This window comes from Callorhinus ursinus, unplaced genomic scaffold, assembly GCF_003265705.2.
Source record: "Callorhinus ursinus isolate GAN/ISIS: 27379988/994484 unplaced genomic scaffold, GSC_fseal_2.0 scaffold4, whole genome shotgun sequence".
NCBI classification, from domain to species: Eukaryota; Metazoa; Chordata; class Mammalia; order Carnivora; family Otariidae; genus Callorhinus; species Callorhinus ursinus.
The window spans coordinates 13,478,785-13,506,082 of record NW_027397066.1 but is presented as its reverse complement, the minus strand read 5'-3'; the positions used below and the strand labels follow the sequence as shown (position 1 = coordinate 13,506,082).

Here is a 27,298-nt window from a genome sequence, read left to right as displayed (position 1 = left end):
TACAGGGATACGGGCTCCTAAGCCAGGCACTGTACTAGACACTGAATTGTCCCAGGCCTCATCATGCCAGGCCTGTGGACTGTGCACCAATTGTGGATCGCTGGGGACTCTTTCTCCTCTGCTCTCTGGTTTGATAAGCCTGGGTTGAATCAGGGAAGTGTGCTCAGTCTCATCTTGCAACTGTTTTTGCCTTAGGATCCATGTTTGAAGCTGAATGAACCTCAGAACCTGCCCAGAGGAGAAGAGTATCAGGATAAGTTAGCAGCCGAGGAAGGAACCAGCAGTGACGAAGAAGAAAGGTACAGGAGGACATGCAGCCTTGCAAGCGCTCCAGTGAATGAGGACTCAGATCTGGAAGGATTCATTCATTCATTCATTCATTCATTCATTCATTCATTCATTCCTCAAGTGTTTATCACTGCTGCTTGCTTCACGCTAAGGAAGGGAACAGATGTGTTTTGTATGTTCTCAGTACAGCTATGGGCTTAACGCAATTTATCTTATTCCATTGTTACATCAACCTAGAGAAGCCATTTTATAGATTGAGAACTGAAACTCAAAGAGGTTAGTAAACCTGCCCAAAACTCAGGCCTGGATTGGCCCCAGATCTCGTCTAAGTTTTCTTTAACTAGGGGAAATGGGGGAGCTTTGTCACTGATGGGAGATGCCCCATCTCTGTCATCTATATTAGTCAGCTTTTGCTGCTGTAATAAACATTCCCAAAATATCAGCGATTCTTAACTCCTAGGTCAGTTACCTGTATCTTGGCTCCTGCCTGAGGGTCGGGTGTTATTGCCCGCCAAACTGTAGGTAAAGTTCAAGTCTCGTCCACATGCTTGCTCATTCTGGGACTGAGACTGAGATATTATCCCCTATCTAGAGCATGTTGTTGTCATGGTAAAGAGAAGAATCTCAAAAGAGCTAATGAAAATAGGCAGTGACTCTTAAAGCCTACACTCAGAATGGCATCCTCTCATTTCTAGTCATATTCTATTGGCCAAAGCAAGTCACTTGACCAAAATTATCACTGGACAGAGAAGAATATGCTGTCCACATGTCCTCTCGTCAGCTCTGGCTGCTGTAACAAAATACCACAGATTGTGTGGCCTAAACAACAGAAGTTTGTTTCTCCTAGTTCTGGAGGCTGGGAAGTCCAAGGACAAGGTGCTGGTCCACTCAATTTCCTGGTGAGAACTCTGCTCCTGGCTTTCAGATGGCCATCCTCTTCCTGTGTCCACACGGGGGGGGGGGGGGCGGGGGGGTGGGAAAGAGAAAGGGTGGTAGGGGAGAGGTCTCTTTCCTGTCTCTTGTTGTAAGGGCACTAATCTCACCACGAGGACTCCACCCTCGTGGCCTAATCACCTCCCCAGAGACCCTTCTCCTAATATCATTACATTGAGCAATAGGTTTCAACATATGAATTGGGGGAGGGGGCATAAACACTCAGATCATAGCCTTGGGGAAGCAGGGTATATACCCCTAAACCAGACCACAGCCTACAGCCCAGTGAACTCCCAGCTACTAATACTTCCACCGAAGCCTCCAGATTTTGCCTCAGGATCTATGAGGCATATAAGAACAGCAGTGAAGGAGGATAGACTCTGGAGTCAGGTCTCCGGGTTAAATCCTTACGGCTGGCAGCCACAAACCTTGTCCTGTTTATAACTCACATTTCCAAAGAGAAAGAGAGAGTCTTTCCTGAAACTATGGCAGAAATTTCTCTAAGGTGCCCAGCTTGGGTCACATGTCAATCCCTGAGCCAACCACTCCGCCCCAAAGATGGAGTACTCTGACTGGCCGGCATTTGTGACACAACCTCCCCTGGGCCCGTCTGAGGATGAGGGCAGAGTGAGCTGCACCTGAACTCTGTGGACTAAAAAGAATCACATGGAAAGAGGAAAAGTTTTCCCAGGGAGAGGATGCTGGGCAGACCAACGGCAGGTGGAGATCACAACAGCCTTGTCTTTTTCTCCCGTGGTGGCTGTATCAGTAAGGGGTTGTCCTCAACTATTGAAGTAAAAAAGGAGGTGCTCTGGAGGCCACTCCCACAGGGGTTTTGGTGTGAATAGAAGAGCGAAGCAGTGACAGGGAAGGACTAGAAAGGTTGCCTGAGTTCTAAGGTCAGTAGTTGCAGAAGAGAACAAATGCAGTGGCTCTTTGGGGGCAGGGTTGCATATTTAGTGGTTAGTCTTATGGGGAATGCTGGTCAGGACACTGGACTTTTTGGCATGGTGGCTCTAAAAAGGGATGTGGCTTTTCCATGGACTCAAGGTCAACTTCAGAAGAGCAGGTTAAGATCAGCTTTAATGGGCAGGGATGGGGGACATTAGAGTCAGCTCGCTTCGTGATGGGTGGCAGGATGAAATTGGCTGCTTAGGAAGAGGTGAGGAAATTTGAGGCAGTAGAATGGGGTCATAGAGGGAAATCCCATTAGTGGTGTTCCAGGGAGTAATGATAGTGATGAAAATAATAATAAATATTTATTGAATGCTGAAGTGTGATAAGCACATTAAAACGATTAGTCCATTTAATCTTCAGTACGCAGGTACTATTATTGAAGTGCCTCGCTTTAAAGATGGAGAAAACAGAGGAACAGGGAGGTCAAGTAACTTACCCAAGGTTACACTGCTAGTATATGGACTGGATGAGTGTCTTTGATGCCAGAATCACAGTTTTAGCTACATCTAATTTAGGGCAGCTGAGCTGTGCAAAATGGAGAGCCACAGGTTTTCCACCTTTCCAGGGTCACTTGATCCTTTAATAGTTGGTAATGAGAACTGAAGCTTGCACTTCCAGCAATGCGCTTCCAGTCTGGCTCGAGTTCCTCTTTCTGTAAACAGCTATAAAACCGGACAAAACATATGAATGCACTCTTGAGTAATGGGACAATATGCAGAGGACTGTGTTCTTGAGAAGGGAAACATGAGTCGAATCCCACCATCACCCACACTTGCCCCCGCTTTTCTGCCTGGGGGGATTTGCCCACTGCAGCAAAGGAGATAGAGTCAAGCTGAGCTGAGAAGACAGACACCAGAGCTGAGGGCTGCTAAAGTGGCTGGAATGTGTAAGGTAGAGTATTGGAAGAGATGGTCCTAGGACAGAAATCTATAAGAGGATTTGCCATAGGTCCTTGGCCAAGGGCTTGAGAGAACATATAAGATGATGCCCCATGGGGCTTGATGTGTGTTGCTGCTGTGGTGCTGAGTAAATGAATAATCCCAGAGGGCGTGCTGTGCTGGGAGATGGTGCATTCCCAGCTCACCCAGGATAGAGAAACCTTCCCAGGCAATACAGGCCTTCAGTGGAGACCTCAAGGAGGTCATACTTCACGGGAAAGAAACACATCCTATAGGCTAAAGGCCATACCCTAGAACAGAAGATAATATTGAAATGCACCTGCTCTAACAAAAGAAAAATTCAAACCCAGAAAGATCAGAAAAGGCCTTCCATAGTTTAGCTGCCTGGCAGAACAAAAATCAACACTTTTAAAAGGAAGACATAATCTAGACTCTCCATTATCCACCTATATTATATTATATTATCCACAGTATGTATCATACAATGAAAACATCATGAGAATGCAAAGGAGCAGAAAAATGTGACCTGTAATCAAGAAAGAATATCAGCCAATAGGAACAAACCCTAAAATGACCTTGATGTTGGAATTAGCAGACAAGGACTTTGGAACAATTATAAGAGCTATGTTCAAGGACATAAAGGAGAGACGGTTATAATCAGTGAACATATAGGGAATTCAGCAGAGAAACAAAAACCTTGAAACACAGGGAAATTCTGAAACTGTAAAGTACAGTATTCAAAATGAAAGTCTCACTGGTGTGTGTAAGAGCAAGCTGAAGACCATGGAAGAAAAAATAATCACTTGAAGACAGATTAACAAAAACTATCTTATCCAGAGAATGAAGGGGAAAAAAATTTAATGGAGAGATCCTCAGTGACCCATGGGAAAAAATCAAATGGTCTAACATGCATACAGTTGGAGCCAAGGAGGAAGAAGAGAAAGAAAATGGAGCAGGAAAAAAATATTTGAAGAAATAATGGCTGAATATTCTCCCAACTTGATGAGGAACATCAACTTACACATTCAGGGAGCTCAGTGAACTCCCAACAATATAAATCCAAAGACAGAATCATAGACACATCCTAGAAATCCCTAGATACATCAAAGAAAAGCTGCTGAAAACAAAAGATAACCCCAAAATCTTAAAAGCAGCCAGCTTTTTAAAAAGACAAATTACAAATACAAGGAATACTTGAATTCTCATGAGCACAATGACAATTAACTTCTTCTTGGCCTTCCAGCCTCATTCTCTTTCTGCTTTCCAAAAAGCACCTGAACAATATCATTAAAGTCCTAAAAGACAAAACAAAACAAAACAAAAAAACAAAAAACAAAAACAAACCTGTCCACTCCAAATTCTAAATCCAGTGAAAATATCCTTCAAAAACAAGAGTGAAATAAAAACATTTTCAGGTACATAAAAGCTAAGAGAATTTTTCACCAACCAACCTGCACTATGGTAAGTGCTAATGGAATTTCTTTAAACTAAAAGGAGGTTATACCAGATTTAAACTTAGATCTATAGGAGAAAATGAAGAGTGTCAGAAATGGTAAACATAGGTCAATATAGAAGACTACTGTTTTACTTTCTTTTAATTTCTTTAAACCACATCCAACTGCTTGAGAAGAAGAATAATTATGCTATTATTACAACATTTTATTATGGGATTCATAATGCATGTTATTGACAATATATGATTATTAATACAAAGGACAGGGTTAGGATTTTTTTCTTTCTTCTTTCTTTCTTCTTTCTTTCTTTCTTTCTTTCTTCTTTCTTTCCTCTTTCTTTCTTTCTTTCTTTCTTCTTTCTTTCTTTCTTTCTTTCTTTCTTTCTTTCTTTCTTTCTTTCTTCCTTTTTCTTTCTTTCTCTCTTTCTTCTTTTTTTCTTTGTCTGCTCTCAGCACTATTACAATACCATTGATTCTATTCCCTGTGCTGTACCTTTCAACCTCGTGACCTATTCATTCCATAACTGGAAGCCCGTACCTCCCACTCCCCTTCATCTGTTTTGCCCATCTCTTTACCCGCCTCCCCTCTGGCACCATTAGTGCGTTCTTTGTCTTTATGGGTCTGTTTCTGCTTTTTAAAAAATTTGTGTGTTTGTTCATCTGCTTTGTTTTTTAGATTCCACATGTAAATGAAATCATACAGTATTTGTCTTTGTCTGTCTGACTTATTTCACTTAGCATAATGCCCTCAGGTCTTTCCATGTTGTCACAAATGGTAAGATCTCATTCTTTTTTATGTCTGAGTAATATTCCATTTTATATATATTATATAATACACACACACGATATGTGTATATATATATATTATATATATATACACATATACACTTTCACATCATATATGCATACACCACATTTTCTTTATCCATTCACCTATGGATGGACATTTGGGCTGTTAGGACAGGGATAGGATTAATGGAATTACATTGTTGTAAGGGACTTACATCTTACATCAAGAGTTACCTTATTAATTCTAATAGATTGTGATAAGTTAAGGATACAAACTCTAATCCATAGAACAACATTAAATACTAATACAAAGAAGAACTAAAAAAAATTCAATAAAGGAACTAAAATGGAATACTGAAAAATATTTGCCAGGTAGGAAGGTAGAAAGGAGGAAGAGAAGGCAAACAGTAAGAAAAAGGACTGGGCAAATAGAAACCAAATGGCAAGACATAGACTTAAGCCCAACCATTGCAATAATTACAGTGTTCATGAACCAAACATACCATCTAAAAGAGATTGTCAGAGAGGATAAAAAGGCAAGACATTGCTATATGTTGTCCACAAGAGAGACACTTAAATACAAAGACACTCTTTAAGATTTTATTTATTTATTTGAGAGAGAGAGAATGAGAGAGAGAGCACATGAGAGGGGGGAGGGTCAGAGGGAGAAGCAGACTCCCTGCCAAGCAGGGAGCCCGATGCGGGACTTGATCCAGGGACTCCAGGATCATGACCTGAGCCGAAGGCAGTCGCTTAACCAACTGAGCCACCCAGGCGCCCAATACAAAGACACTCTTATGAGCAAAATTGTATCCCCTCCTCCAAACTCATATGGTGAGGAGCTCACAATGTGGCATATTTAGAGATAGGGCCTTTAAAGTGGTAATTAAAGTTAAAATGTGGTTTTCAGGGCAGCCTTAATCCAACAGGACTGATGTCCTTATAAGAAGAAGAGACTAGCATACAGACAACAGAGACAGAGGAATGACCACATCAGGACAAAACATGAAGGTGTCCATCCGGAAGCCTCAGAAGAAGAGAAGCCTCAGAATAAAAACAAATCTGACACCTTGATCTTGGACTTCTAGCCTCCAGAATTGTGAGAAAATACATTTCTGTTTTTTAAGCCACCCATCCTATGGCTATTTTGTTATGGCAGCCCTTGTAAACTGATACAGGTACAGATAGGTCTGAAGATAAAAGGATGAACAATGCCATGCAAACAGTAAGTAGAAGGAAGCTAATGTGGCTATATTCATATCAGAGTAGGCTTCAGAACAAGGAAAATTATCAGGGATAAAAGGGGATATGTCATAATGGCAAAGGGGTCAGTTCATCTGGAATACAACAATCCTAAATATGTTTGACCTCATGACAGAGCTTTAAAATAATGAAGCAAATAGAGAATGAAAGGGAGAAATCCACAGTCACAGTTGGAGATAGTGACACTTTTCGCTGCGGATTTGGACAACTAGCCTAATAGCTGCAAGGATACAGAAGATTTGAGTTACCCTATCAGCTAACTTAATCTAGTTGACGTTTGTAGATAATGTGCTGAACAATGCAGAACAGATCTTCTTTCAAGGCATATAGAACATTCACCAATGTAGACAATATGAAGGGCCACAAAATAAATCTTGATAAATTTCAAGGATTGGAATATTCTCTGAAATATACTCTGTCTACCACAAAAGAATTAAGTTAGAAATCCAGAATAAGGGACTCCTGGGTGCCTAAGCATATGCCTTTGGCTCAGGTCATGATCCCAGGGTCTTGTGATCAAGCCCTGCATCGGGTTCCCTGCTCAGCAGACCGTCTGCTTCTCCCTCTCCCTCTGCCCCTCCTCCCCCCTCATGCTATCTCTCTCTCTCTCTCAAGTAAATAAATAATTTTTTTTAAAAAGAAAGAAATCCAGAATAATAAGCTATTGAGAAAATCCTCAGATATTTGGAACTTATACAGAATACCCCTAAATAATCTGTGGGCCAAGAAATAAAATCACAGTAGAAATGAGAACCTATTTCAAATTCAGTGATAATAGGACATGTCAGAATTTGGGGGAGATAGCTAATGAAGGCAATTCATAGCTTTAAATACTTCTATTTTAAAAAGAAAGCTCTAACATCAATTATCTAAGTTTTTGTCTTAAGAAATTAGAAAAGGATAAGGAAATCAAATCTGAAGGATTTGGAAGGAAAGATAAGAGCAGAACTCCATGAAACAGAAAATATGCTAATAGGAAAAATTAAGAAAATGAAAAATCAGTTCTAGAAAATTATATACTCACAGTAAGAATGATTAGGGAAGACAAGAAAGAGGAAAGAAAAAGGGACATTCCTATAGATTCTATAGATAGTAAAGGGATAATAAGGCAATTCTGTGAACAAACTTTTTATCAATGACTTCACCAAAAAGCAAATTCCTTGAAAAACACAACTTACTAAAAAGGGCACTAGAAGAAATGGAAAATATAAGTAGCTCTATAACTATGATGAAATGAATGTTTAATTAAAACATTCTCTAAAGGAGAACTCCAGTCCCAGTTGATGTCATCAGTTAATTTTATCAACTATTTTATGTTATTTTCAAAGATTTATTTATTTGAGAGAGAGAGAGCATGAGCAGGGTGAAGGGCAAAGGGAGAGAGAGAGAGAATCCCAAGCAGAGACTCCCTGCTGAGTGCAGAGCCTGATGTGGGGCTCCATCCCAGGACCTTAAGATCATAACCTGAGCTGAAATCAGGGGAGTTGGATGCTTAACCTACTGAGCCACGCAGGCGCCCCTTATCGACTATTTTAAAGAAGAAATAATAGTAATCTTAGACAAGATCTTTCAGAAAAAAGAGTGTAGAATACCCCTCAATTTGTTTTATGAGATCAGCATAACTTATACCAAAACCCAATGAAGACATTTAAAAGAAAAGAAAATAACAAATGAACATTCTTCATGAATGCACAATCCTGCACATAATATTTGAAAATCAAATCAAAAGATATATAAAAAGGATAATACATCATGATCAAGTAGGATTTCCCCAGGAATGTGTGGTTGGTTTAACATGTGAATAGCATTCATGTGAATTCACCACATTAAAAAATAAAGGGAAAAAGTAAATAATCATCTCAGTAGATGCAGAAAAGCATTCGACAAAAGTTAACATCTTTTCATGATAAAAAAAAAAATCCATGAATAGAAGGGAAGTTCTCAACCTGAAAAAGATAATCTATGATAAACTACAGCAAACATACTTACTGATGAAATGTTGAACACTTTCCTCCTAAGATTGGGAACAAGGCAAACATTCTGCTCTCAATACTTATCACTGTCCTAGGCTGTCCTATAAAGCAAGAATAAGAGCTACAAATGACAAAAGAAGAGTAAAGATGTCTTTATTTACAGACAGAATGATCATGATTGAAATACTCAATGTTGTTACGATGTTAATCTATTCTAAATTGAACTATGGATTCAGTTCAATCCCAAACACAATCCTAACATACTTGTTTGTAGAAAGAAATAAGCTGTTTTGAGTATTGATGTGGAAAAACAAAGGACCTAGAAAAAGAAAAAAAAAAGAACCTTGAAGAGCAAAGTTGGAGGACTCAGGCTACCTGATTTCAAGACATTATGAAGCTAGAATAATACAGATCATGTGGTATCAATGTGCAGATAGACAAATCGATCAACGAAAAATAATGGAGTATTCAGAAATAGACCCACGCAAAGATGTTAGATTCATTTTTGTTAAAAGTGCCAAGGCAATTCAATGGGGATAGGAAAAGTTTTTCGACAAATGGTGTTGGAACTGTATAAACATATGAAAAAAATGAATTTCAACTCTTACTTCATCCCATGTACAACAACTAACTTAAATATATAATGTAAAACTATAAAGCACAGCAGAGCCTTTTTGCAATTTGGGGGTAAACAGTGATTTTTTAGGACATGAAAGCACTAATCATCCAAGAAAAAAGTTGATAAATCGGTCTTCATCAAAATTAAAATATCTGCTCATTAAAAAAATACCACTAAGAAAATGAATAGACAAGTCACAGTCTGGGAGAAGTTATCCAGTCTCTATCCAGAATATAAAGAATTGCTATAAACCAATAATAGAAAAGACAAATATAGTTTTAAATGGACAAAATGCTTGAACACACTTGCAAAAAAAGAATGAATGGCACATAAGGACATGAATATGCACTTCACATCAGAGTCAACAGGGAAATACAACTTAAAATTACAGAGATACCATTTTGCACCCCCCCAAAAAGACTAAAATTAAGAGTACTAAAAACACAAAATGTTGGCGATGATGTGGAGCAACTGAAACTCTCATACACTGCTGGTAGGAGCGTAACATGGTGCAACTGCCTCGGAAAACCATTTGATGGTTTTGTAAAAAGTTAAACATACACTGGGGCACCTGGGTGGCACAGTCAGTTATGCGTCTGACTCTTGGTCTTGGCTCAGGATGTGATCTCACCATCGTGAGATTGAGCCCAGCGCTGAGCTCTGTGCTCAGCATGGAGTCTGCTTGAATTTCCCTCTCCTCTCCCTCTGCCCCTCCCCCCACCGCACCTGCTCTTAATCTCTTCTCTCAAATAAATAAATAAATCTTAAAAAAAAAATAGTTAAGCATAGGAAGAAAATGCCACTGACATTCCAGCAATCTCTACAGAGATGCCTACTGCATGGCATCCTTTTACATCGCTACACAGAACAAATACTTAAAATCCCCATCTCAACCAGTTACTTTTGAATTTCTCAGCTGGTTCGAAAGTTCAGCACTAAGTAAGAGAAGGTCTCTTCCAAAGGCCTCCATAAGCATCTGTCCTGAAAACAGAAACTGCTGCAGCTTTAAACCAGCATCTTCTCATTTGTGCTATATCCGTAAAGGCCTGTGTGCAATCCTGCTGTGTATTCCTGGGACAGCCGGTCAAAGAAAGGCATGAGACTGCTTTGAAAAGTGTCAAGTACTGTATTCAAGTAAAACATTATTATTTCATTATTTTTTTTCATCTGCTGGAAGAGTTATGAAATTAGACCAGAGAGGCCTCTTTCTCAGGGTCCCCAAGGGCCCCATAAGTGACTCCAAGCTCTGTCATTCTAACAGCCAATCATTTATTAAGCACCAACCAAAACCACTGGGCTCCAGCTGAATCCTGATTGTATCCCAGGTGCAGTAACACTTAGAGCTGTATGTCAGGTTACTTTCTTAAATCCAAGGAAGACATTTCTCACCCCACTCCCTGCCATGGGAGCTTCCCTCTCATGTTGGTCCCAGCCCTGGATCTTTTGTGATTTTGACCTCTCTATCTTCAAAGGATTGAAGTGCCCCTCAAGGAGGGAGGCGACCTGCAACCTCCACTGAACTCTTTGCTGAAGGAGAAGGCACCTGAAATCCAGCGTCTGCAGGAGGAGTGGCAAAGCCAGAAGGCCAGATTGCAGGCCCAGGTAGGACAGCCGTGGTGGGGAGGTCCCTCATGCTGGGTGGGACCCAGCCTCCTCCTCCTCCTTCCAGACAACACTGGAATACATACAGGGCCTGATTTATGTCCAGGCTGGGGAGGGCATTCCAGGTCAGGGTAAGGTGGGATTCTTAGTTCTACATATTCATTCATTTATTAAATACCTCCTGTGGCTCAGGCACACCTCCTATGAGCCAGGAACCTTCTTGGGATACATCAATGAACAAACCAAAGCGAAATCCTGCATTACAGGGCTTATATTATATTATAGCAGAGGAAGTGGGAACAGACCCGAAATACTAGACATGAGAGATAAGTAAAGCACATAGTATATTAGAGGATGATCAGATTTCAGGAAAAAGAAAAAAAACAGAACAAGGACAAAAGGATTGAGAGGTGGTCTGGTGATGGGGAGTGGGTGTAATACTCAATGGGGTTGTCAGGGAAGACTTTAGTGGTCCCCTCTTCAATGTGTCTTGGATGGCTTGCATCCCAGCCCGCCTGCCCCTCTCACCTGGCATTCATGGCTCTAGCTGAGAAGCCCCCAGAAGACCGGCCATCCAGGTTTTTCAAGGTTCCAGCCCTCCCCCCTCAGAGTTCCCACAGATAGAGGAGGCTCGTCTGGGTTGAGGAGATGTTCAGAGCACTTACTTGTTTTCAAACCCCCCAGGAAGGGAAGGGGGAGGGGAGAGGGCGCAGCCTGAGGGCAGGATGCCATGGGGGGCAGGTCTCACAGATGCAGCAGGCTCTGGAGCAGTGCACCAACAGCTACAGCGAGGACCTGCAGGAGCTCAAGCAACTCTCCGACCACGAAAGGGAGAAGCTACAGCACGAGCTCCAGGAAACCATTCAGCAGAACCAGGCCATGAAAGCCCGGCTCGAGGCCTCCCACCAGCGGGCCCTGCGCATGCTTGAGAAGGCCAAAAATCAAGAACTCAAGGTAAGGGGGAGAATTATGAAGCCCACTACTTACTGAGCACTTGCCATGCAAGCACCTGTGTTGCGCTAGACGGGGTGCCTTTTGTACAGGATCTCTAATCCCCACGGGAATCTTACAGGGTCATTATTATCACATTCCCTTCTTCCAGATGAGGAGAAAGGCTCAGAGAGGTTCAGTAACTTGCTCAGGCTCACACATCTAATAAGTGGCCACGGAAGGATTCGTGCTTAGGTCTGTTAGGCTTCTAGTACTGCTTCTCCCTTATTTGCATGTGACCTTGATAACATAAGAACAACCTTCTTTATGAGTTGAGCAATGACAGGCATGATGCATGCTGGGAAGTCAGACTCACCTAGGAGATAAAAAGAGCACAGCTTGGAAAGTTGGGATGAGGTGGTCAGGCGCACGATGATGTGTAATCCAGCAGGAGCATGTTTCATCCATCTCCTACTTTCTACCTTCCCAGAAGGCCTTCACTCCTCCTCTCTCAGGAGGTGGGGCTCCCCACTACGACTGTCACAGACAACATACTGGCTTCCTTGGTCGTGGTAGTCTTCATGCTCTAACTAATGACTTCCTTATATGATCAGATCTACCACGTGAACTGCTTGGGGCCAAGAACCATCTGTGTTTGTTCGGACCCTGAATGTCCTCCTAGTTCAGGATAGCTGCTTAGAAAATGGTCTCACTGAATTACAGTCTCAAGTTTAATTTCCCCTTCTGTACACTGGGGATATTGATACCTGCCTCTTTGAGATGTCCATGAATAAATGGAAAAAATGGATTTCTGGTTTAAGGTGGCAGAATAAAGGCTTTTGAATCCTTTCCTATTGGAAACCATCCAGGAAACAATAAGGAAAACACAAAGCAGAAGCATACTCCTATTCCAGATAAAGCAGGAGGCATCTGTGCCCTTAAGCCACGCTACATGAGGACAGGACAGAAATGGGGAAATAGTATGTAGCCTTGCAGAGAGGAGAAGCTCAAACCAAAGTGCCAGGAGAGAGAGAAGGACAAGAACCAAGCAGATTCCATGGCAGAGCTCAGAAAGCCTCAGGAATTAGAGGTAACAGTTATCATGGAGGCAGGAGTGAGATGAGGAATATGATTGACCTAGAACCTCAGATTCCCAGCTCAGCCAGCACAGGCAAGCAATTAGCTGTCCCTTATTTAAAGACAAGAGGTGTTGGGAGGAAATTGCTGGGTTAACTGAGCCAGAGAGACTCTGAATTTGGAAATATGATTCACAGAGGCTGGGAGGAGGCTTGGGTCTGAGAACAGGTTCAGGTGAAAATTTGTATACTGAGCTATTCGATGGACCATGGTCACCTTTATCTGGTCCCCAGAAGCGCATTCTCCTGCTCAGCTCCAGAAGGCAAGCAGCTAGACTTAGATCCCCTACGTAGGAGACTGGAGAACCTTCTCTGGGGACATTAAACCATTCTAGAGAAGAGGCCTATAGATTCTCACATTTGTGGGCTTCCAGTAAAATTGCTGGTTGGCCATCTGGTCACCCTCCAGAAGAGCATGGCACCCAACGGACCCCCTTCCAAGTAGCCCTCAGTGCTCCATCTTCGATATGAAAATGCAGCAAAAGATTACTAAACTTTTTAGGGAAGCCTCTAACAGGGAAGTTGGAATCCAAGATAACTGAGGGAAAAAGGACAGACTCAGAAGAAATGGCTAATGCAGTCAGCAGAAAAAGAAGAAAAAAAGCTTCGATGAAGATTGATCTCCTCAGAATTAAAAGATGATGTTTGCATCCATGAAAGAAGAACAACATGCTATTTGTAAAGGAGGGGCAATTAGAGTAAGGAAGAGCTCTTTAGATAAAAAAAATATGATCAGAGGATTTCTAAAAATCAGGAAATGAGTTGAAATGTAAAAAAATGAAGAAACCTTCCAGAAAGTAAAAATAAAAAGTGAAATGGGTGGTGGGAGAGAAGGAACGAGAAGAGTAGAGACACACCTGGGAGGCTCATATTTAACAATTGGGAGTTCCAGAAAGAGATAATGGAGGGAAGGGTATTTTCAAAGAAATAATGAAATCCTTAGAACTACATGAGAAAGACACCTACCAAAGTTCAGCTTGAAATTTCAGGACGCCAAGGAAACAGAAGAAATTCCAAAAGCTCCCAATGAGGAAAAGTGATTCCAGACACAAAGTACTTGAATCAGAATGTCATGGGACATCTCTTGGGCAGCAACATGATACTGGAAGCCAATGTGTAATCCTGAGAAATTCCATTACAACTATTCCTCAGTGTAAGAATTGAATACAAATATCGACCGGCATATGAAATATTAGGAAATTTGCCTTCTGTTCTCAATTTACTACCTCTCACCTCCCAATTCACTCTTTCGTGCCTGCCGGGCAGTAATAATGACCCAGATTCCTGAAGCATTGCTCCTTCGCAGGGAGCACGATGTTAAGCTTCGTCAGTAGAGGGCGCTGGAGGCACCTTGTAGGAGGAAAGAGGCTGCTTCTCTTCCGGGTTCTGGTGGCTGTGTTTTTGCGTTGTTTCTGGCTTCAGTTGTGCGGGTGAGCAGTGACATGGCTGTGTGAGGACATCTGGCGCTCCTCTGCCCCAGTAACATCACAGGGACCCCACAACCCTGGCCCAGGCCCAGTGGCTGTTTTCCTGTGGCCCGAACGGCTCACGCTGACTGTGCCTGGGATCCTGCCCATCGGCCACCGTTGCCTGCAGCCCAGCGATTTGTTCCCTGCAAGCCTCCTGAGACCAATACCGTCATCTGCTCTGGCCCTCACACCTGCATGGGCGCCCCCATTCCCTCTGAGCATCACCCACCTGTGGCTCATCTGTACTCTGGAGGGTTGTTCCTGCTCGACCAGTAACTGTGGACCAACGTTGGCCTGGGCAGCCCAGGGAGCTTCTCCACCGGTGAGCTACCACCACACCTTGTCCAACAAGGTCTGGATCCCAAACGGGGGAAGGGTTCCCCCCTTCGAGGTTGTCCTCATCTTGGGTGCTCTCTCCCAGCCTCAGGACACCCTGGAGTTCTCTTTGCATCTGTAGAGTTACTCTCCTGTCATAGCGCAGTAACTTTATATATTGAGCTCCTACTTACATTACTGTGTGGTTTCTGTCTCCTGTTGGACCCAGACTGGTATGTCTTCCAGGCGCTCTTCCTTAGGAAGTTCCTTGAAGAGTGGCCCACCCAAACAAGGGAGCAAGCCAAGGATGCGGGAATAAAAGGGTTCTAGGATAGAGGAATCCAGGGAAGGAGAAGGAGAAGGAAGGGGCCCCGCGATGCCACTGGCCGAGACAACAGCTCAGTCCAGCCTCAGAGGACTGAGGTCTCAGGAGAGCAGCTCTAGGGGAAGATAAAACTGCTGGATTCCCTGATCCATTTGGCCATGTGGAAAGTTGCTCTGAACGTGTTTAACACACACACACACACACTTACACACAAATGTTTTACAAAGCTTTTAGATGTTGTAGGAAGACTTAGCCAAATATTCAAAGAAAGCTAAGCAAATCTTTAAAAAACTGCAAGGTATTAATGCAAGGAAAAACAGAAAGTTGTATGGGGAGGCATTAATCATAATAGTCTATTTTGCTCAGGAGTGAAGTATATGTACTCCTAATAACAAAAATGTTGAATATATTTATATTAAAAAAGTAATATAATGATATGTGAGGAGTGGAAGGGGGAGAGTATGTGAGACCCAAAATCCTCATCTACCCGGATGGGAAGACAATTCTTAATCTTGAACATAACCAAGACAGCAGAATGGAGATTCTAGCCTGTTACTGGTGGCAAATACCAGAAGAAACAACTGGAAGCCTTGCCAGTGGCTGCCTCCAGAGAACAGAGTGCAGAGAAAGGAAAAAGGAGGGCTCCAAGGTGCTGTTTTCCTCTCTTTTAATACTATTTAGCCCTTTATACTATATGCATGCATTGCCCTGATAAACATATACAATAAGCTTTAGAGAAAAAAAAAAGAAAAAAAAATGAAATAATGCACGTGGACTACTTGGTGTTTACTAGGTATTCAAAAATATGAGTTCTCTTTCTTCTTTTATTCTCTTAAATCTTTTTCCAATTTGGCTTGCAATTTACAACAGCTCAGTTTGATGAGATTGCAGGTTGCTAGGTGGTGGGTAACGCTGGCCTTTGTGTTCCCCTGAGCTTTTCCCATCCGGGCTGCAGACCTGGATCCCAGACCCGAGGCAGAGGAAGCAGGGAGACGTGGCCCACCTGTGGGGGTGGAGTTCCAGGGGCTTCCTTGGGTGGGAGGAAGGAGCATGTGAGCTCTGGCCATGGGAGAGGGGGAGAGTGCTCTGTCCATCCCGGATACCTTGCAGGTCTTAGCTCCAGTCCCTGGAGACCCTACAGATTCACGGGATCCTTGTTGCTGGCTCGAGTCTGATGATTCCAAAGTGACACCAAAGAATCAAGTTCCAGTTCTAATTAGAAATAGCAGATGTATAGTCATCCTCGTACAGGATAGTGAGGAGGAGTGGGATGCGTGGGTTCAAATCCTGGGTCTGCCACTTATAAGGTGTGGGCTCAGCCAATCACTCAGCTTCTTTGTGCCTCAGGTTCCTCATTTATAAGATAATAGCTAATAGGACTATTGAGAGCATCAAAAGAGATAATACCTGTAAAGAACTTAGAACCCTATGTGGCTGAGTAAGAGCTTGTCTTTGTCCATTCAGGCTGCTGTAACAGAATTACCATGGACTGAGCAGCTTGGAAACAATAGAAATTTATTCCCCACCGTTCTGGAGGCTGCAAGTGCAGGACCGAAGCACCAGCCGGTCTGCTGTCTGTTGAGAGCTCACTCTCTAGTTCATAGACACCCACCTCTCTATAACCTCACGTGGAAGAAGGGGCAGGGGAGCTTTTGCGAACCTCCTGATTCATGGGGGCTTCACCATCCTGACCTCATCACCCCCCAAAAGCCCCACGCCTGATAGCATCCCATGGGGGGTCAGGTTTCAGTATATGACTTTGGGGGGTGGGGGGACATAAACATCCAGTCCATAGCAGAGCTCCATTTCTAGAAGATCCGCTGTTACTGCTCACTCGTCGATCCTGCACTGATTTATAGAGCAGCTACTACAAGTTACCACGGCGCTGAGCTCCGGAGACACGAGGATGATGAACACACTCTCGTCTTTCTGGACCACACCTCCGGGGGAGAGGTGACCACCCAGACAGGGAACAGTTGGGGAGCACAGGGGAAGGAGACTTTACCCAGGATGGGGCATGGAGCATGCGATACTGTGATTTCTAAAAAGAAATATTATTTGGTCTCAGTCTCATTTCTGACACAGGGCTCCTAAAACTCTTGGAATTTCCTAAGGGATGAGAGCTGCCGAAGTGTCTTTTGTTATGTTAATGAGGTGGCTTTGGGACCCCACCTGAGGATGAGGGGGATTGCCAGGGGAACCAACCTTAGGATTTGAGGGTTGGAACTTTCAGTCCCATCCCTGACCTCTGGGGAGGGGAGAGGGGCTGGAGATGCCTCAATCATCAATGGCCAATGATTTAATTAATCATGTCTAGATAATGAAGCCTCTTAGAAACCCCAAAGCAGAGGGCTCAGAGAGCTTGCGGGTGGACGAACACCGCCACACACCACAAGGGTGACATGCCCCAATTCCACGGGGACAAAAGCTCCTGTGACCTCTTTCTGCATCTCTCTTCATCTGGCGGTTGATTCATATCCTTTAATATCCTTTGTCACAAATCGATAACCTAGTAAGTAAACGGGTTTCCTGAGTTCCGTGAGCCACTCTAACAAATCAACTGAGGGGTCATGGGACCCTCTGACTTAAAGCCAGTTGGTCAGAAGCACAGGTAAAAACCTAGTCTTGCAGTTGGCCATCCGAGACGGAGGGCAGTCTTGTGGGACTGAGCTCTCACGCTGTGGGATGCTCTCTCCAGGCAGACAGTGTCAGAATTGAGCTGAACTGTAGGACACTCAGCTGGTGTCCAGGCATTGCTTGTTGGCGTTGGGAATCCACCTTCCAGCTCCCCCCCACACACACACACCAACACTGTAATTGGTGTCATTACCTTTGAAGAGAGACACGGTAAACATGGGCCTTTTAGGAGGTTTTAAAACAACCACAACACAAGCAGAGTAAACCTCCCATAGGTTTGCTGGAGCCATTCACCAGGGATGCATGTCTGGTTTGATGTAAACCCTGGGTGCTCAACTTTGCATAGTCCTCACTGCTAGGGGCTGCTGGGCAAGAAAGCAGGCAGTGCTGATCTGAACCCTGTGCTGTCCCCAGGGACCGAGGGGCCGGGTGAGAGAGATTGGTCCCATCTTCTGTAAAACCTTAGCTCGGACCTCTTCATTCCCATTTCCCTTGGAATAAAGGTGTCACCACCTGGAGTTCTCCGAGCCTTGCAGCAAGTACAAGAGGAGGAAATATTGGAGAGTCTGAAAAGGAGGAGACTCTTCTGTCTTATGAAATAAACCCAGCACCGTTTGACTGAGTTTCCCATGGGAGGAGTAAAATGGATTCCCGTTTTTAGGGAGCAGCAGAGTCAAAGGTGCAAGTAAGCATCTAAAAGCGCCACTGTGTTCAGTTAGCTCTCTGGGGTTCGGGGTGGGGGCGTGCTCAGTGCTCCCCAACTGGAGCCTCCTGCCTTTGGTGAACCCCCATTTCTCATTGTTCCCAGAGGCTGCCTGGGGAGTGGAGAGGGCTTGGGCCCACGACCCCGCTGCCCAGGGTTGCAGTCGTGCCCCCACCTTTACTTGTCTTCAGTCAGCTCACTTCCCTGCAGCTGGCTAGTAAGGAGAGGGAGGGAGATGATGCTTCCTTCATCTTTCCTGTGTGAAAGATGGGAAAACTAGTTCATCTCCCCCAGCCTCAATTTCCTCATGTAAAAGATGGGCTGTGTCTTTTTTATTTATTTTTATTATTTATTTATTTTATTTTATTGAGAGGGAGAGTGTGCAGGCACACAGGGCGGGGGTGGGGGGAGGTCCAGAGAGAGAGGGAGAGAGAGAGAATCCTAAGAAGCACTCTCCACACTGAGTGCTGAGCCTGATGTAGGGTTTGATCTCACAACCCTGAGATCATGACCTGAACAAAAAGCAAGAGTCAGACACTTAACCCACTGAGCCACCCAGGCACCCCAAGAGGGGCTTGGTCTTAACTGGAATTCTCTGTTGCAAAAACTCCCAGAAACTGCATTAGTTCCCTATGGCTGCTCTAACAAAATACCACAAACCTGGTGGCTGAAGACATCACAGATTTATTATCTGGCGGTTCTGCAGGCAGAAGTCCTAAAGTCAAGGTGTTGGCAGGACTGGGTTCCTTCTAAAAGCTCAAGGGATGGATCTGTTTTCTTGCCTTTTCTGGCTTCTAGAGGCTGCCTGCATTCCTTGGCTCCTGGCCCCTTCCTGCATCATCGAAGCCAAGAGTGTAGCATGTAACATCTTCAAATAGCCCACTCTCTTCCTCTCCCTCTCCCCAGCACCCTCCCTACTCCTCCTCCCTCCACCGTGCTTCTATCAGCACCTTGCCTCAGACTGGCTGTCCTGCCTCCCTCTTATAAGGACCTCTGTGACTACATTGAACCCGCCCAGATAATTTGGAATAATCTCCCATTTCAGGATCCTTAACTTAATTACACCCACAAAACTCCTTTTACCAAGGAAAGTAACATATTCACAGGTCCCAGGGATTCCCACACGGACATCTTGGGGACCATTATTGTTTCAACCCCCAGAAACCAACTTGAACTAACTTAGGCAGTGAAGAGAAGAGATTTCTATTAAAGTTTACACAGCTGCTCATAGAACCCGCTTTGGGTGTTTGACATATAAGAGACCTTCAATAAATGGACGTTGCATAAAAGAATGACTGACTGAATGAAATAATAATAAATGAAGTAAGAAAAGAATAATAAGTGAACCTAAGGGCAGAGCCACAGCCAGTTCTGGGGGCCAGACTAGACCAGAGACTGAAAAAGCTGTAGGGACCCCTCCTTCTGTCATTCCTGTTCTGCTCCTCACAGACCACTCTCTCCACCTCTCTGGTCCTGGGGCAGGTGTAAGATGATCACCTCACTCCTCCTGAGTGTGTTAAAACTGGAGCCAACCAGTCAGTGTCTGTCTCTTGCTCTCTCTCTCCCTGGCCTCCTAACACCAAATTCCCAATGACTGGCTCAGCTTGGAACAGGTGTCCACTCTGGTCTAATCCGCTGTGGATTGGGGTTAGGTTCACACGGTACAAAATGGCTGCTGGGGCCAAGCCATCACCGTCATCTCAGACAGGTCATTCTCAGTAGCCTGATAAGCCCTCCACTGAGGAGTGGTGAGTGCTCAGCGGGCCCTGGCACAGAGGGGGAACTTGGCAGAGGGGACAGGTCTCCCTCTGTGCCCACTTTCTCCCACTTTCACCCACAGGCCACAGAGGAGCGCTTGAGGAAGGAATCCAGCCACAGCCTCCAGATCCAGCACCAGGCACACCGGCTGGAGCTCCAGGCCTTGGAAGAAAAGGCCCAGCAGAAGCTCCAAGGGGAGCTCGAGAGGATGCAGGCTCAGCAGGCTCTGCTGTTAGGTATACAGCCAGCTGCCCCTGGGAGGGCCCAGCTACCGGGCAGGGTCCACACGTGGAGACCAGGGGCAAGATGGGGTCCTCGGGTCTGGAGGCACACAGGCCGGGGTCACTATCCTGGCTCTGCCACCCGCTAGCTGGGAGACCTGGGATTGGGGGGGCGGGTGATTGTCAGTCTCAGTTTCCTTTTCTAGAAAAGGGACTCACCATTGTCCCTACCTCGTAGGGGCGGTATGTGGATGTGATGAGCTATTAAATGGAAAGTGCCTAGCATATGACAGGAGCCTGGTGGCTGTAGACTGCAGGACAGGTTTTCAACTCTCTGAAAGCAGGGCGTTCCTATGACACATTTCCTAAGTCAAAATGGCGAAAAGCGAAGAAGGGATTACCATTAATTTAAATGAAACACTGGAAAATTCCCAGACCCCAAAAGTCACCTCTCTTAGGCTTTCCTGATGCGAACGGATGCGCACAGCAGATGGAGACAAAGGCCAGACGCTCGCGGACGCCCGCATAGCTCTGGGGTTCCACCCTGAGATGCTGGGTGTGATTCCCGGGGAAGGCGCTGGGGGCGCCACTCTCGCGGCCCGGCGTGCGCGCTGCTTCTAGACCGGTTGCTGCAAAACCCGCAAAGAACGCTGTTTTCCCTTTTCGCCTTTTTATTTAAAAATGAAAGTCTTCGGATTTCTCTAGATTAGGGAAAATAGGTTCTAATGTAGGTCTTTTTTAAAAGCAAAGCGGTGTAAGGCGAACTTTCAAAAGGTGGAGGCATCTGTAGGATCATGAATCAGTATAAGCCAGATCTCTGAGCCTTCGTGAGACGTTCATGGCATTGCCTCAACCTCTCATTTCCATTCTGAAGATTTTCGCAAATCTGGGGGACTTAGGCCTCCAGGCTCCTGCACTTTCCTCTGCTTCCTTTGCCTGCCCCCACATCATCCTCAGCCCGAAACTCACCTCCTCTTCAGACATCCAAAACCAGTCATACAGAGCATTCTGGAAGTTAACAGAAGCAGTGAGGTGCCAGTTGCTTGGGCTTGAAGCCCAGCTCCAACACTCACAAGTTGCCTGACTTTGGGCAAGTTACTTAACTGCTCTGTGCCTCAGCTGCTCATCTGTTGAATGGGAATTATAACAGCATCCACCTGGTATGCAGCAAATGCTACGCAAATGTTCGCGGTTATTTTTACCATATTCCCACATTGCATGGCTGACCCTAGAAGCCTCTTTCTGGTTTTGTAGATCATCTTTTCCTTCATTTTGTCCTTTATTCTCATGTTCCATCTCACTCTTAAGAGCAAGACATGTCTTGCTAATGTCTAGCATTAAAGACCATATTAGCCTTATTAAATATTTTTTTTCCCAAAGCCAGACGGGGTTTCCCTTAAGAGAATCTTGGGAAAGAGTATTTTCTTTATCTCTGTTAAGTGCGTACGAGCTACCTGCTGCTTGTTTGCGCTTTCATTAGATAGCATGTCCTGCAGACCATACATCAGCACGTCAGCTCTGCCCATTTCTGGAGGAAGTGATGTGGGGAGCAGGCAGGAGAGAGAGAGAGAGTCCCACTGATTCCCCAGTCAACATCCAAGTGGGAAATGCTAGAGTTGGCATCATCTAAAGAAGACGAATTACACAAGATAAAACCCAGGCGGTGCCATATGTCTCAGTTACAAGACAAAATTCAGATCACGTTGAACACGCCTGGTGATTCCAGCACCCAACAGCAGCTGTCCCTACCGCCACTTCCCTGGCCCCTCTGATCCCACAGCAGCCTGGTCCACTCCTGGACTAAGGATTCAGGAGAGAGCCTGGGTATATGCTGGGATTCTCAACACAGCCCCAGGAGGAAGGGGCTCCAGGAACTCTGTAATGATGATAACAAGTCATTGGCTTTGTGGGTGGTATTGGAGCGGGGGGAGCACCTACCATGACAGGGCGATTAAAGTAGACATTCCTGGTCCCAGTGACTGCAATTTCACTGTCTGTGTGAGACACGCTTGACCTGCAGGGTAGGTCAGTGTGTGAGGCGCAGGGAGTGTCCATCAGATTACCTGATCCACTGGGGTGGGGACCCGGCCATGCTGGATGGATAGGTGAAATGGTAGAAGGACGGAAGGGCAGGTGGATGTGTGGATGGATGGATGGATGGGCTGATGGATAGATGGGCAGGTGGATGTGTGGATGGATGGATGGGCTGATGGATGGGCAGGTGGATGTGTAGAGAGGTGGAGTGGATGGATGGATGGATGGGTAGATGGGTGGATGGATGGAGGGAGGGAGGGAGAAGGGGAGAGAAGGGAATGTATGACGAAGAGGAAGGGGTAATAAATGAATCTACTCTATGCTTTGCTAAAGGGCTTTATTGCACATATTTTTGTGATAAAGGATTTCAAAATATTGAGTTGGGTTTGGACTTTTTAAAGAAAATAGGCTATAGAAATCACTATATTAAAATCCTAGTGGGGGAGGAAAGATAACCAAGTGAATTTTTCAACATATCATCAGAATAACTAAGCTTTGCTGTGTTTAATATACTATAACTTTCAGAGCTTAGTAAGTTTATGGGAAATCTTTTGCAATGGATACACTTTTATAATATCATTAATTTCCAGTCTAAACATCATTTGTTTACTTTACAAATATATGTTGAGCACTTGCTCTGTACTAAGGCCTCTACGGGGTATCTCATGGCTTATGGAATTATTGGAACAATGTTTCAAAAATAATTTGCAGTAACAAAAAGAGTCTCAAAGAGTCCATAACAGAAAAGTAAAGTATCAAATTTACTAGCCCTTGAAAATGATTTTCTCTTTAAAAACCCATAGCTCTTCCTTCTCCAGAGTCCCTCAGGCAGGAGCTCTCGGAACAGCGGGCTGCCTGCTCCAAGCACCAGAAGGACCTGGAGGCGCTGCAGGCTGAGCTGAGGACTCTGGGCAGCGTGGGCAGGCGGCAGGCGAATGCCCCGTGCCCAGGGGACAGCGAGGACCATGCCATCACTGCTGAGGTCAGCGCCCCCATTCTGCCCACATTGCACCCCTCTTGCAGCAGTGTCAAGGCTGCAGGGAGAAAGTCATAAAGAAGGGGCTCCGGGTGCTCATCATTCCCTTCTGAAATGGGGAAGACCCTTCTTCCACAGTCCTGGGAGATCCCTGATGGGCCTGCAGGCTCCCATTTTGAAAAGCAAAAAAAGAAAAAAAACCCAAGTTTTAAGTGCTGCGTGTCATTTTAAATTCAGATAAACTAGCATTTCAGAATGGCATTGCCAGATGGACCCTAGAATCAGCCAGTCTGGGTTACTCCTTCAAATTTGCAGAGAATGCTTCAGAATGCCTCCCCAGACTCCCTGCCTCGACCTCCCTGTTCCCATCAATGGGAGCTGCCTTTTTGTCACCGAGGTTCAACACCAACTCTCCTTGAACTCCTAGTCAGACTTGGCCCCTCAGCCCCTTCCTTGTACATCCATATTCCCACCCGGCCGGCAGCGCAGTGACCTCCTAACAGCCCAGACTCCCCCCTTCCCCCGGAGCCCAACGTGTACCATTCGGTGTCAGGTATGCATCTGTATAAAGCTCGGTGACTCCCTCCTGCTATCAGAACGACCTCCAGATACCCGGCAATGAAAAGCTTTCACCCACGGGCCGCACTTTGTATCTTCAGCTGTATCCCCCTCTGCTCTAAACATGGGCCCTGCGTCCTACCCCTGGGCCTTTGCATGTGTCCGCTCCCTGCTTGGGATGCCTTCCTCCCTCCTCGGTGCCCGGCTCACCCTCAGGGCCAGGAGTCTCCCCTCCAATTTGAGTGTATGTGCTCCTGATGCGAGCTCTAGGGGGCTCCCTTCCACGCCTGCGATCCCACCAGTCCCTGAGCTCCCAGAGCATTTCCTACTATAGTTCAGCTGGCCCTAGTGTCTAATTCATGGTCCAGTTAGGCAGCTGTCATGTCATGGATGTTCTTCATGGATGTTCTCAACCAGACCAGGAGTCTTTCGAGAACCAGGCCGGTCTGCCTCATTTCATCTCCACCCCCACTCTCCACACTTGGCACAAAGTCTGTGGATGCTGATGATTAGTTGGTGCCCCAGCCCTGCTGAAGATCCCGGGGACACGGGGGTCATTCACTTGAGATTTTGCCAGTACTGAGCACCTGAAGACGATTTGTGTTTAATGAGGAATATTAAATGATGAATCACAGGGAGCTCAGCCCAGTCAGTAAAGTGTAGCAGAGGGAAGACAGAACGTTTTCCATTAAGTGTTCTAGATTGGTGGGAGCCACCCATACATATGGAAGGGGGAAGGGGAAATGTGGGATTGTGACCTCTGCGATGACAAGCTCCCTGAGTGCTGTGGATAGAACCCCGGGATCTCTGGGTGGATGAGATGATACCTGGCCAGCCACCAGGTGCCTGCCCTCACCTTCACCTCATTGGAGGGAAGCCCTGAACCCTCTGGGAGGAACAGCAAGGCCTCAGAGGAAAACCCACACAGAGAAGAAACGTGGAAGTATTAGCAAGGAGAAACAGCCCCAGGCAGGACCAAAAGAGAGAAGGGAAGGGTACCCCATACAGGGATGCATCCTTACGTGGCCCCACTGCAGGGAAGTGGTGTCCCACCTACAGGGATCTTCTGAGGAGCCCTGTGAAATAATTGTCTTCTCTGTCCCCCATCCAGAGGGGGATGCTTTATTCATCAGGCTCTCGCATTAGTCAAGGGTTGCCCCACAGGACCCTAACCAAGCTCTTCCCGGCTATACATATCAGAGTGCCCGGCACCCATGTGCCCACGGGTGTCTCAGGCACACGCAAGCCCCAGGGCAGGAAGCAGGAGGTGTAAGGCGTGGGCCACAGGTGCTTTCTGTGCCAAGCTGCTCAGTCCTCGTGTGGAATGAGCAAATGCAGAAACCTTCAGGCATGTTTGAGCGGCCTTGAAAACAGAAGCATTCACTAAGCGGGGGTTAACTCTGACCCTTTTTAATTTGGACATAGATCTTCAAATTTCTGTCTGAACCCCTGGCGTTCAAGCAACATTGCATTTAGCAAGCATTTATTTAGCACCTACCGGATGTGAGCCACTGCGCCAGGAGCCAGAGGACTGGAAAACCTGGAGGGGAGATGGGGCCTTCCCGGGACAGCTCCCGGCCCGGGCTAGTGAGGCCCGGAAACCATTAAACAAAGGAGCGCCCTGCCCCGTAATCTCGCCACAGCCGGGATTCGGATTCGGTGATGGCAGAGGAGAAAGCTGATCACTTCTTCCCCGAGGGCTCTGGGTAGAGAAGGCAAGGAAGTCTGAAAAACGGGCAGGGTGTTTGACTTTTTTTTTTTTTTTTAAGATTTTATTCATTTATTTGACAGAGAGATAGAGAGCACAAGTAGGCAGAGAGAGAAGCAGGCTCCGCACCGAACAAGGAGCCCAGTGCGGGGCTCGATCCCAGGACCCTGGGATCATGACCTGAACCGAAGGCAGCCGCTTAACCAACTGAGCCACCCAGGCGCCCCCTGGATGGTTTTGATTTAAGCCAAGTTCTTGTCTCACCGACGTTATTGAGCTTCGTGAGAGGCCAGATGCGGGAAAACCTGGAGCCTGGCTGTGAGCTCCTGAATTCCGGAGCAGGAGGCTGGGTCGAGCATGGTCCCCGGCTTTGCGCGGCACGTCTGGGGCCCTCTGCGCCTCGTCCGCCTTGGCGCCCCCTGAAAACACCTCTCCTGGGTCCTTTCTCCCCAGGACAGGGGCGGCCCGGGCCAGGCCGGCTCCCCGGAGGGCGCCGCGGAGCCGGGTCCGAGCGAGGCGTGTGGTCTCTGGGAGGAGAACTCGCAGCTCAAGGACGCCGTGCGGCGGCTGCGGACCGAAGTGGAACAGCACCAGCAGGAGGCGCTGCAGCTCCGCGACCAGCGCAGGTGGGTCTCCAGGCCGCGGAGCCCCCCGCCCTCTCTTGCTCCCTCCACTGCTCCTTGGAGAGCCTCTGAGATCTAAGCACCTCCCCCCCAGGCTCCTCCCATCTCCCCAAAAGAAAGACTCCCTAATGCTAGCACTTCACTGTTACTCCAGACCCATGAAAAGTTCTCTAGGCTCAACACTGCAGGGGATTCGCCCTGGACTAGAAGACGGAACCCTATTTCCCTACAAATCAAGGAATTTGTGGAATCAGACCTAACCATACCGAAAGCATCTTCAAAACCAGCCATAGGGAGACAGGGCGATGAAATAGTTCCAACAGTGCTGGGTGCTCTTTAACTCGCTGTGTGAGCTCCTGAAAGTCAGGTAACTTCCCCAGGACGGTGCCCTGGGCTGCAAGTGGAGGTACGACCACCAGCTCTCAGGGCTGTCGTGGAATGCAGTGAAACGTAAGCGAGATTTTGCACCGGCCCTGGCCCGGAGGAAGCCCTTGGTAAGCCGTGGTGGTTACTGTTACTACCGAACCCAAGCTGGATAGCTCCTTATCAGTCCTGAATTCACAGCTTTCACCCCCTTGCTGGAAAGTCTGCACCTACAAATGGAATGCTGGGATAGGAGGTGCTGAGAAGGAGTCCCACAAGCAGGGTATATCCTGGACCCCACAACTCAAAGAGCCTAGGTCTTCTTCTCAGTGTCCTGACCCCACATTCATACAACCACTGCCCCAGACTGTCTCCCCAACTGAGCCACCCAGAGGAGGGTGGAGAATCCCCAGTGCCCACAAGGTTCAGTCCTCAGAGCCCAGGGAAGCCCAGCTGAGCATCCATCTCCCCGCAGGCTGCTGGAGGAGGATCAGCAAGCCCAGCGGGCCCGGGAGGTGGAGAAGCTACGCCAGGAACACCGGAAGGAGATGCAGGCCATGGTGGCAGATTTCAGCAGTGCTCAGGCCCGGCTCCAGGCCCGGCTGGCTGCCCTGGAAACTGAGTACGTGAGGCCTGGGGCCCCAGGCTGGGAGGGGCTAGTCGACAGACATTTTATCGGGGTAACCAGCTCATCCCAGTGTGCCTGGGGCTCTCCCAGTTTTGAAACTGCAAGTCCCGAGTTCCAAGGAGCACCTCAGTCCTGGGC

At 46.3% G+C, this 27,298-nt stretch overlaps 1 protein-coding gene across 1 annotated transcript in view; it reads left to right on the top strand.

Moving 5' to 3' along the window:
• FAM184B (family with sequence similarity 184 member B) overlaps positions 1-27,298 on the top strand; it is a 143,789-nt gene that overhangs the window by 109,879 nt on the left and 6,612 nt on the right. The window contains exons 8-14 of the mRNA XM_025887519.2: positions 196-299; positions 10,647-10,776; positions 11,518-11,730; positions 20,132-20,285; positions 23,123-23,286; positions 26,000-26,172; positions 27,008-27,154. Coding sequence (XP_025743304.1) covers positions 196-299; positions 10,647-10,776; positions 11,518-11,730; positions 20,132-20,285; positions 23,123-23,286; positions 26,000-26,172; positions 27,008-27,154 — 1,085 coding nt within the window. The remainder of the gene's footprint in view (positions 1-195; positions 300-10,646; positions 10,777-11,517; positions 11,731-20,131; positions 20,286-23,122; positions 23,287-25,999; positions 26,173-27,007; positions 27,155-27,298) is intronic.